Raw genomic sequence first — 11,694 nt, forward strand, 5'->3', positions numbered from 1 at the left:
CGAGTCTCTTCGCCGGGAGCAAGCGCAGCCAGCAGAAGGAGCGCACGTCAACCCAAGCACCCCACCCACCCGCCCCTTCAACCACCGTCTGCCCCACCTGTGACAGAGACTGTAGGTCCCGCATTGGACTCAGTTACCTGAGAACTAATTTTTAATGTGGAAGCAAGTCATCCTTGGTTCTGAGGGACTGCTTAAGAAGGAAAAGATTTTGGCGCTTCTTTCATGTACTGCAGGGGTGTGCACACTATGGCCTGTGGGGCATTTCCAGCCCTTGAGCCCTACCCATTTCTCATTACTGGTTTGTTCTGTTTGAATTTGGTGTGCCTGGAGGTTTGAAAAGGGCTGTTGTCTCATTGGCGGATAAATCCGACATCAGAACATCAAGACCCATCGGTATCCAGAACATGGGATTTGGGCACGTTGATGGATTTAAACTTTTTATGTGCCCAACTAGGCTCCGGGGAATGCACCGAAAGAGCCCTCCAACAATAGATGCTGGGACACTCCCTACTGTCCTGTACTGGTTTCTGATACACATGAACCTGCTGTACAGAAACAAAAAGTTGTTCATCACATTTTAATGTTAAATCAAAACCGACACTACAACTATGGGGCAATCCTCCCGTCCCCAAGTGTTATCTTTGTAGTATAACTCGAGGTTCTGTTCATCGGTTTAGCAGCACTGGGGAATGGACCACCTTCTGTTCTGGGCATTCTGTGTCAGAAGATTAAGGGGTTAAGGGGTGATCTAATTGAGGTGTTGAAGATGATTAAAGGCTTTGATAGGGTAGATAGAAACTATTTCCTCCGGTGGGTGGGGGGAGTCCAGAACCTTAAAATTAGAGCTAAGCCGTTCAAGGGGTGATGTCAGGAAGCACTTCACACAAAGGGTGGTGGAAATCTGGAACTCTTCCCCCCCCAAAAAGCTGTTGAGGCTGGGGGTCAATTGAAAATTTCAAAACTGAGACTGATAGATTTTTGTTATTCGAGGTATTAAGGGTTACAGAACCAAGGCAGGAAGATGGAATTGAGATACAGACCAGCCATGATCTAATTGAATGGTGCAACAGATTTGAGGGGCTGAATGGCCTACTCCTGTTCCTGTCAGTATCAAGCATACCCAGTTCAGGTTCAGCACAGTTTAGATAGAGTAAAGCTCCCTCCATTCTGTCCAACATAAGAAATAGGAGCAGGAGTAGGCCAATCGGCCCCCCCGAGCCCGCTCCACCATTCAACAAGATCATGGCTGATCTGATCCTAACCTCAAATATACTATCACTCTCCATCCCACCCGAACCCATGTGATCTCCCGGGAGAGGCGAAAAACCAGATTTAAAAAAAAAAAACAATGGCCAATTTGGGAGAAAAAATCTGGGAAATTCCTCTCCGAACCATCTAGGCGATCGAAACTCGTCCAGGGGATCACTCTGTCCCTATATTTTCTACAGTACTTACCTTCTGTAAAGGCGATCTCCACCCCAGCCAGGAACAGCAATAAAACCATCTCCTGAAATCTAACAGAATTAGAACACAAGTAGGAGCAGAACAAGGCTACACGGCCCCTGGGCCCGCTCCACTACCCACAGGGCCATGACCATTCCAAACCTAGACTCATGTCCAATTTCCTGCCCGCTCCCCGTGACCCCTAATTCCCTTTATTTCTAGGAAACTATCTACAGTATTTCTGTTTTAAATTTATTTAATGATGTAGCTTCCACAGCTTTCTGGGGCAGCAAATTCCACAAACCTACCACGCTCAGAGAAGAAGTTTCTCCTCATCTCAGTTTTGAAAGAGCAGCCCCTTATTTTAAGATTATGCCCCCTAGTTCTAGTTTCACCCATCATTGGGAACATCCTCACCGCATCCACCCGATCAAGCCCCTTCACAATCTTATATGTTTCAATAAGATCGCCTCTCATTCTTCTGAACTCCAATGAGTAGAGGCCCAATCTACTCAACCTCTCCTCATATGTCCACCCCCTCATCCCCGGAATTAACCGAGTGAACCTTCTTTGTACTGCCTCGAGAGCAAGTATGTCTTTTCTTAAGTATGGACACCAAAACTGTATGCAGTATTCCAGGTGCGGTCTCACCAATACCTTGTACAACTGCAGCAATACCTCCCTGTTTTTATATTCTATCCCCCTAGCAATAAAAGCCAACATTCCATTGGCCTTCTTGATCACTTGCTGCACCTGCATACTAACTTTGAGTTTCGTGCACCAGGACCCCCAGATCCCTTTGTACTTCAGTACTTTCCAGTTTCTTGCCATTAAGATAATAACTTGCTCTATGATTTTTCCTGCCAAAGTGCATAACCTCACACTTTCCAGTATTGTATTCCATCTGCCAAATCTCTGCCCACTTACTTAGCCTGTCTATGTCTCCTTGCAGGTTTTTTATGTCCTCCTCACTCACTACTTTCCCTCCCATCTTTGTATCATTTGCAAACTTTGATATGTTACACTCGGTCCCCTCCTCCAAATCATTAATATAGATTGTAAAGAGTTGGGGACCCAGCACTGACCCCTGCGGAACACCACTAGTTACTAATTGCCAGTCTGAGAATGAACCATTTATCCCAACTCTCTGCTTTCTGTTAGAGAGCCAATCCTCCACCCACGCCAGAATATTACCCCCAATCCCGTGATTTTTTTTATCTTGAGCAATAATCTTTTGTGTGGCACCTTGTCAAATGCCTTTTGGAAGTCTAAATACACTACGTCCACTGGTTCCCCTTTATCCACCCTGTATGTTACTTCCTCAAAGAACTCCAGCAAATTTGTCAAACATGACTTCCCCTTCATGAAACCATGCTGACTTTGTCCTATTAAATTGTTTATCCAAATGTCCCGTTACTGTCTCCTTAATAATGGACTCGAACATTTTACCAACCACAGATTGTATCTGTTTTGGTTGACGTTTGTTCCATTTCTATTACTCTACAGGAGGGGGAAATCACTTGCAATTGCTTGCTTTAGTGGCTCATCCTTAATTTCATGCTGTCTACTCTTAAGAGTTCCTTTAACTTCAGAAAATATAGTCGTCAAGGCACTGCAGCATCTCAAATATTTCTGTTGATTTTCAGGAAAAAAAGGTTTCCTATGAAGACTACTGAGGGATCCCCAGACTCGGCACCTGGTGACGTACTCAGTCACAGAGTACACCAGCAGTAACATCCTAGTGTTTCTCCCCTCACAGCCCCCTCCCCAACAATGAAAAACAATTTTAAATGGGTTCATCACACCAAATCAAATACTGGCTGGGGATTGCACCCTTAGAAAGTGATTGAATGGGTCCCAGCTGGGAAAAGACTGCATGGAGGCCACGGGATATATTCATAGAAACATAGAAGATAGGAGCAGGAGTAGGCCATTCGGCCCCTCGAGCCTGCTCCGCCATTCAATGAGATCATGGCTGATCATCCAAATTCAGTACCCTGTCCCTGCCTTCTCCCCATATCCCTTGATCCCTTTAGCCTTAAGAAATATATCCAACTCCTTCTTGAATATATTTAATGAATTGGCCGCCACTGCCTTCTGTGGTAGAGAATTCCACAGGTTCACCACTCTCTGGGTGAAGAAATTCCTCCTCATCTCTGTCCTAAATGGCTTACCCCTTATCCTTAGACTGTGACCCCTGGTTCTGGATTCCCCGACCATCGGGAACATCCTCCCTGCATCTAGTCTGTCCAGTCCTGTTAGAATTTTATAAGTTTCAATGAGATCCCCTCTCATTCTTCTAAACTCCAGCGAGTATAAGCCCAATCGACCCAATCTCTCCTCATAAGTCATTCCTGCCATCCCAGGTATCAGCCTGGTGAATCTTCGCTGAACTCCCTCCACGGCAAGAACATCCTTCCTTAGATAAGGCGACCAAAACTGCACACAATACTCAAGATGTGGTCTCACCAAGGACCTGTACAACTGCAGCAAGACATCCTTGTTCTTGCACTCGAACCCTCTCGCTACGAAGGCCAACATACCATTTGCCTTCTTAACCGCCTGCTGCACCTGCATGCTTACCTTCAGCGACTGGTGCACAAGGTTCAGGAAACCCGGAATAGAAGTGTGACAATGCTCAGACATCTGCAAGAGCCGGCGGAGGTGACAGTAGAATGGAAAAGGTATATTTCCAGCCTGCTTATGGTAACTGACTTACCAAACACTAGTACAGTACTTGATTGCATTAGAAGCAGGATTGCTTTACAGCCCATCGTTTAGCAGGCTGTAGCAATTACTATCGCGCTTCATTATAATGCATTATTTCTGAAACAACTGGTCATCTCCCAGTCTTCTCCCTGACCCCCGTCCCCATCGCACACCTGTTCCAAACCGCCCCCCAAAACCGTGCGGACTGCCCTGCCTTCAACTCGACACAGGACTTGCAACAGCAAGCAAATCAGCAAAAGGCTGCCACACGCACTCACATTTTCGATGAACTGAATGTTTGACAGCATCAGGAAATCATTGAAGACATTGTGGAGCCGGGAGTCCGTGGCTTTCGTGTGCTGGATCAGGCCGTCGAGCTGCTTCTCGATTTCATGTGTGCGGGAGAGCATCCGCTGTGAGAAATCTTGCAGAAACAGAAGCAGCTGTTGGCAAAAAAATATAGAAAATCAATCACCACGAACATTCAAATTAGTGCAGAATCACCAAGGCCGTGCAAAATATCGAGTCTCAAACTGCTGCTTGTTGGATCTCCTTAAAGTAAGGAGGCAGCTCCCAGCGGGAACTACCTTTCTCCACCTCTCTCTCTCCCTCCCCCCCCAGTCACTAAAATATTCTCCCCCCACCGCACAGGTGGACTCCACAGATGCCAAAAGCCCGAAATTCCTCACCCAACGCTCGTACCCAAGCCCAATCCATGGGGTGACAGTGCAGCAACACAACAGACAGGACATTTCCCCTGACCTTCCACCAAGCTAGTGTTGTAACTCTCAATATTTAGTGGCAGCCCAACGCAATCAAGTGAGGGGAAAAAATAGCAACAGCAGCGCGGCCCAAATGACTGAAGGGCACCCATTAATTGGACGGTATATTTTGTTCACACTTTTAGTCGACCCGGTGTTTTTTTTCCATCCCAAGCACCAACTCTTGCTGCGTCCAATTCCACAGGGACCAGCAGTTCGCCAGCATCTCGTAGAAACATAGAAGATAGGAGCAGGAGTAGGCCATTCGGCCCCTCGAGCCTGCTCCGCCATTCAATGAGATCATGGCTGATCAGCCAAATTCAGTACCCTGTCCCTGCTTTCTCCCCATATCCCTTTAGCCTTAAGAAATATATCTAACTCCTTGAATATATTTAATGAATGAATTGGCCTCTACTGCCTTCTGTGGTAGAAAATTCCACAGGTTCACTACTCTCTGGGTGAAGAAATTCCTCATCTGTCCTAAATGGCTTACCCCTTATCCTTAGACTGTGACCCCTGGTTCTGGACTCCCCAACCATCGGGAACACCCTTCCTGCATCTAATCTGTCTAGTCCTGTTAGAATTTTATAAAAGTTTCAATGAGATCCCCTCTCATGCTTCTAAACTCCAGCGAGTATAATCCCAATTGACCCAATCTCTCCTCATACGTCATTCCTGCCATCCCAGGTATCAGCCTGGTGAATCTTCGCTGCACTCCCTCCATGGCAAGAACATCCTTCCTCAGATAAGGCGACCAAAACTGCGCACAATACTCAAGGTGTGGTCTCACCAAGGCCCTGTACAACTGCAGCAAGACATCCTTGCTCCTGTACTCGAACCCTCTCGCTACGAAGGCCAACGTACCATTTGCCTTCTTAACCGCCTGCTGCACCTGCATGCTTACCTTCAGCGACTGGTGCACGAGAGCCTAGTGACAGTCGGCAGGCCCATCGACTGTGGAAAGCATCATAGCTGTCCGCACCCGACATCCCACACACTTTCCCGCAGGGGTCACCGGAGAGCAATCACTTGCAACCAACTATTACTCTCCTTACAGATTAAACAGTAAACTGGGGTCAATTCGTGAACTTTCAACAATAAGAATCTGGAAAAAATGCCGGCTGAACTCGAAGGCTCCGGTCCTACATTTGACGCCGCGCGTTAGGACTTAGGTTAGGGCCAGAGCAAAATATATTGAACACAAACCCCCTTTACAACATTCATTGAATTTCAGAGGTACAACAAGTCTCAGATGTCCGAGACCATCTGCAAGAGAATCATACCAATAGTAAGCATTTGGGACAGAGTAACAAATGTTTAAGGGCTACGCCAATGAGTTAGCTTGTTGCAGTGTTAGTCCAGGCTGTCTAAAGTTTGGTAAAGGCCGTGCACCCAACATGAAAAGAGCAAACCAGAATGCCAGTATCATCTTCCGATTAGGCACTTTATAGCCTTCCGGACTCAATATCGAGTTCAACAATTTCAGATCATAACCTCGGCCCCGATCATATATTTATATATTTTTTATCCACACTTTTGGTTTGTGCCTTTTCCTTTTCTCTCTCCCACATGGCAACTGTCTCTCACTCTGCCAGCGCATCTCACACTTCATCTAGAGCCGTCCTTTGTCTCTTTACCTGTCCTATTACCATCTCGTCTTAAATATCTCTTAATGTCTCTTCACCACCCCCCCCAGACCTTCCCCTTTTGTTCTTTCATCCCCCCTCCCCCATTTCCCAGCCCCCAAACTTGCTTTTTAATCTGTTTCATTTCCTGCTTTTTTCTCAGTTCTGACGAAGGGTTTCGACCTGAAACGTTGACTATTTCTCTCTCCACGGATGTTGCCTGGCCTGCTGAGTTTTTCTAGCGTTTTCTGTTGTTATGCCAGTATTTAATACTGGGACTGTTGCTGCCTGTGTTTTCACAGACTAACCCTCCCGCACCCCACCCTCGAGAAAGGGGTACATTTACCAGAAAGTTTGCCCGTAGAAACTGGCAAGGACCAGTAAAAGGCAGGCTGCAGTCTCAATATTTTCCTTCTGAACTTTCAGAAGAGGCAGAATCACTGTTTAGATTGTGCCTCTTGTAGAAATGGGCATTAAAACTGCCTGCTTTGGCCAAGAGAGCCACACTAGGGTGCTGTAAAGCACAGGGACAATGCTGCCACTCCACTCTACTTGCTCCATCTTCATGCTGCTCTATTAGAGTTCAGACCAGAAGCTTCCCGTGACACTTCAGGGTGTGTGGGGAAAATGGGGGCAGGCGAAGGGAGAGCTGTCACGGGGTAGGTGTCACATCACCCCTCAGCTGGCCCAAGAGAAGCACAGATAGAAGCCTAGGTGGTCACTCATCCACTCGCTTCCAAGAGTCCAGCCACACACGAGAGATGGAGGAAAACCAGAAATAGTCACAATCATTGTGGCACAATTACACATTACAGAATAAATGCAGCCAAAAGCAGGTACAGATATTTGTGTTACTGTGACGTACTGTTACGGTCGCACTTACCCCAGCGTCTGCGCCAAGCGACCAGCTCCCACTGGCTTTATGAATCTCTTCTAAAGTCCACGGCCGCTCCCAGACAGGCTCACTCTCACAGCCATTCTGTCCAAGGGCGCCGTTAACGGTTACTGAGGGTCCATTCATCTATCACAGGAGAGTAAATCGTTAAATGTACTGCACACACAGGGACAGGTGGCGAGAAGGCAACGACAACACAACACTTTCTGACTGCAGGGCAACATGTGACAGGGCGACAGTACACAGAGCAATTAGATTTTCCTGCATTCACAACACTGCTCTGTGTCTTTCATGAATTAGATTGGTGCCGCTGCTGGCTTTAGCCGCATGCAGGAATCCACTTCCAGTTACAAGCTCAATGAGACCAAACGGGAAGACTATATTTAATCATGACTCATGCAACTCTTTCCCCCCCCCCCCCCTCTTAATTTTCCGTATTTCTAACCCTTTTCTCCATCCACACGGCCCGACACCAAGGCCATTGCCACCTAGCACCCCATAGCCAGCCACTTGTGCTTCTCAAGACAAGGGTCAATGGCGATGGGAAGTGAAACACTCCCCCATCTTAGATACACACTGTCAGCATCAAGCACTCCCGAGGCAGATATAGCAATAGTTAAATACAGAATAAAGCTCTGTCCACACTGTCTCAGAGGAACACTCCTACCACACCAGTGGAGCATTTTCCCACATTAGCCATGCTTATTGCTGGAATGGAATTGAGGGTAGTTTTGGGCTTTTTATTTTGCACTGGTTCTTGTAACCAGCAGAAACGGCCTGTGCTTGAAAGGGGGTAAATTCAAAACTAATATGCAGAAGCAATATTTCAGCGAGCGAATGGTCAATCTATGAAACAGGCTCCCAAAGGAGATGGCGGAAGCAGTTAGTATCGATTAATTCAAAATTTAGATAGATTTCTTTCAGAAAATAACAATTGACTCTGCACTGTATCCCAAAATAAGACATGACGTGTGGAGAGTGTAGCGTGCATGGCAGGAACAAGCGACTTTGGACCTATGGTTCCCAAAGCTCTCCACCACTGGGGGTTTCCCTCGCCTCACATCTGGGCCTGTTGTAGACTCACTGATAGAGATTGATCGCTGTGATTAGGCAACAACTCCATTATCATTGTATCATAGGACTGCCAGGATGGTAGAATGCGAACTAGATGGAGCTTGGTCTTTCTCATCTAGCAATTCCTATATTCCTACATGGGTGATGGTCCCATTCCTAGTTGATGGGATCAATAATCTTCACAACTGATTGGCTTATTCGGCCACGTCAGAGGGCAGCAAGAGCCAACCACGCAAGTGGGGGATTCGGTCACACGTACACTAGTCGGGGTAGGGTTGGCAGATTCCCTGTTTGGAGAATGATTATCATCTCATCATCAGTTTGAGCTCAATTTGGGCCCAAGTCTAGCCCACCACAACACCCCATACAGATAATGTCAAGGTTTACCTTAGAAGACTAATAATCTCTGTGCATCTTCTCTACTGTTTTCCATTAAGGTGGTGAAATGTTAACCCAATGGGAGCGTGAATCAGCTGTGGATCACAAGTTCTGCCGGCTAAAGTTATCGTCAGACTGGTGGCTGAAACGTAAACAAAGTTATTTATTCTAGCAGCAGTGACACTTGGGGTCTTCACTACAGAAGCACTAATACCACAACACTATCTACACAAGCTCCACCAACAGTGAACACCAACATCAACCACCGCCCACTGCAAACCAGCTCAATCTTCTAGACTGTGCGCAGGCACCCAGTACCCAAACAAGAAGCTTAAGACCATGGGGCCATCTCTGGCAACTCATTTTACGGCCAATTTTTCTTATTCGATGGCTTGGCCCGTCTCAATTTCATGCACCTGGAGGTTTGGAGGGGCGGGGGCGTTACTGCTGTTGTTTCATGGGTAAAGTCCTAACTCGCAACACGCGGACAACAGAGGCCAGAACAATGGGACTCCTACAGAAAAACCGGGGACCCCCAAACCAGCACACCGCGACCCCCCCAAACCAGCACACCGCGACCCCCCCAAAACCAACACACCGCGACCCCTGTCCCAAACCAGCACACCGCGACCCCCCGCCCCAAACCAGCACACCGCGACCCCCCGCCCCAAACCAGCACACCGCGACCACCCCCCCCAAACCAGCACACCGCGACCCCCCCCCCAAACCAGCACACCGCGACCCCCCCCCCCAAACCAGCACACCGCGACCCCCCCCCCCCCAAACCAGCACACCGCGACCCCCCCCCCCCCCAAACCAGCACACCGCGACCCCCCCCCCAAACCAGCACACCTGCCCTCCCCTCGCCGCGGGCTGTCAGCCCCCGTCGATTGGGCCGGTTGCTCAGCCGGGAAGCGGGGACAATCCCACCCCGTCACCCTCAGCCTCAGCCTCAGCCTGGGCCCGGCGCTCGGTGGGCGCGGCCCCTCGGGGCCCACAGCCACCAAACGGCTCCTCACAGCAACAGCAGCCCGGGGCCTGGCTAACGGAGCTTGCCCATCACCGCCAGCCCCGGCCTGACCTGCAGCCGCTGCGCCCAGGCCCCGGTGCCGGTACCTCTCTCACCCTCCCCAGGGCTGTCCTCGCCTCTCCGCTCCACCAGCCGCTGTCAATCACTCCGTCGCCCCGCCCCCGCCGGCCGGTCACATGACCCTGGAGCACCTGATGGGGGCGGGACCGCTGGCCACGCCCCCTCCGCAGTGATTGACACCTCGAGATGTGTCACTCCTGCTGATCCCAGCCTGTCCAATAAACAGAAGAAAAGACAGACTTGCATTTCTCCAGCGCCTTTCACGACCACCGGACGTCTCAAAGCGTTTTACAGCCAATAAAGTACGAAGTGTAGTCACTTGTTGTAATGTGGGACATGCAGTGGCCGATTTGCGCACAGCAAGCTCCCACTAACAGGCAATATGATAATGACCAGATAATCTGTTTTTGTTATGTTGATTGAGGGATAAATATTGGCCAGGACACCAGGGATAACTCCCCTGCTCTTCTTCGAAATAGTGCCATGGGATCTTTTACATCCACCCGAGAGGGTAGACAGGGCCTCAATTCAACGTCTCATCCAAAAGACGGCACCTCTGACAGTGCAGCACTCCCTCAGTACTGCTCTGGTGTGTCAGCCTAGATTTTTGTGCTCAAGCATTAAAATAGTCCTAGATATCCTTTATAGATAGAATGACTTTTTTTTGGATAGCACTCCTGAAGGCCCCTTGGGACATTTTATTACGTTAAAGGTGCTATTGTAGGAATTGATGAATTCCTAACTAATAACTGAGGTCAACTCAGGAGATCAAACAAACAGGTCTTTAATGTAAGGCTAAACGAGTTCAAACAGTTTGTTGAGATCGATACAGGAGAACCACGAAAACAGGTCTTAACAAGATGGAGATTCCACGAGGACTGCCTGGGCAGTCACGTGGTTTGCGACGTGATGTCATCGTGTTTGCCCGCGTTTTCCCGTGCTTTTAAAGGGGCCACGCCCCGTACATACAAACACTATATACAAAACACAGTAATGTCTAACACAATGGTACAGGCTTAGGCTGGTGTTAGAACATCGTTAAAGGGAATTATATACAGTTAGCCAGAGTCATTCAGTGGCTCCGCCACATGCGCCCCCCCAGAATTCGCTTTAACGGACAAAGTCAAGCGGTGAGTTGGTCTGATGAGCCTGTCAGAACGACTCCTGTACTCCTGAGGCGGAGGCTGTTGGGCGGCTGGCGGCCTGGCGGGCGGATGCACTTGGTCTGCTGTAACGGCGATGGGTGGCCAACCTCGTCTCAGCGGTTGTGCTGTCTCGACGGGCCGGTCGAGGTCCAGATGCGCTGGCTTTAAGCGATCGACCGAAATGTGGTCCGGTTTACCACCGACATCCACCGTGAAGGTTTTGTCCTCTGCCTCCAACACACGGAAGGGACCAGTATATGGGGCCTTGAGTGGATTCCTATGAGCATCGTGGCGAATAAAGACGTACTCAGACTTGTGGAGCTCCGGGGGAACGTGCGAACTCTGCAGCCTGTGGTTCGAAGTGGGCACCGGTGCGAAGCATCTGGCCGCCTCCTGGTGACTAGTAAGCTGGTCAGACGCGGACCATGGTTTTGTTGATGTTGGCAGGAAATCCCCCGGGACTCGCAGCGGCTGACCGTACACCAGCTCCGCTGATGAAGAGCGAAGGTCTTCTTTGGGGGCCGTGCGAAGGCCCAACAGGACCCACGGTAGCTTGTCTGCCCATCCGGCGTCC

General features: G+C 49.1%; 1 protein-coding gene across 12 annotated transcripts in view; it reads right to left on the bottom strand.

Annotated features, from left to right (window-relative positions):
• The window catches only part of LOC147098485 (WASH complex subunit 2-like), a 52,856-nt gene extending 42,721 nt beyond the window's left edge, over positions 1-10,135 (bottom strand). For 4 of the 12 annotated variants that reach the window (XM_085970237.1, XM_085970239.1, XM_085970236.1 and 1 more), the window contains exons 1-4: positions 10,002-10,134; positions 8,895-9,027; positions 7,422-7,559; positions 4,431-4,595 (exon numbers count right to left, since the gene is read on the bottom strand). In XM_085970237.1, coding sequence (XP_085826363.1) covers positions 4,431-4,595; positions 7,422-7,559 — 303 coding nt within the window. In that variant the 5' untranslated portion in view covers positions 8,895-9,027; positions 10,002-10,134. Of the gene's footprint in view, positions 1-4,430; positions 4,596-7,421; positions 7,560-8,894; positions 9,028-9,966 lie in introns of all 12 variants that reach the window. The other 8 variants (XM_085970242.1, XM_085970238.1, XM_085970244.1 and 5 more) reach the window with 5 other exon arrangements.
• Between the last annotated feature and the right edge of the window lie 1,559 nt (positions 10,136-11,694).

The sequence above is a fragment of the Somniosus microcephalus genome, chromosome 29 (assembly GCF_052327205.1).
Source record: "Somniosus microcephalus isolate GS21.2 chromosome 29, FLI_Smic_1.0, whole genome shotgun sequence".
Lineage (NCBI taxonomy): Eukaryota > Metazoa > Chordata > Chondrichthyes > Squaliformes > Somniosidae > Somniosus > Somniosus microcephalus.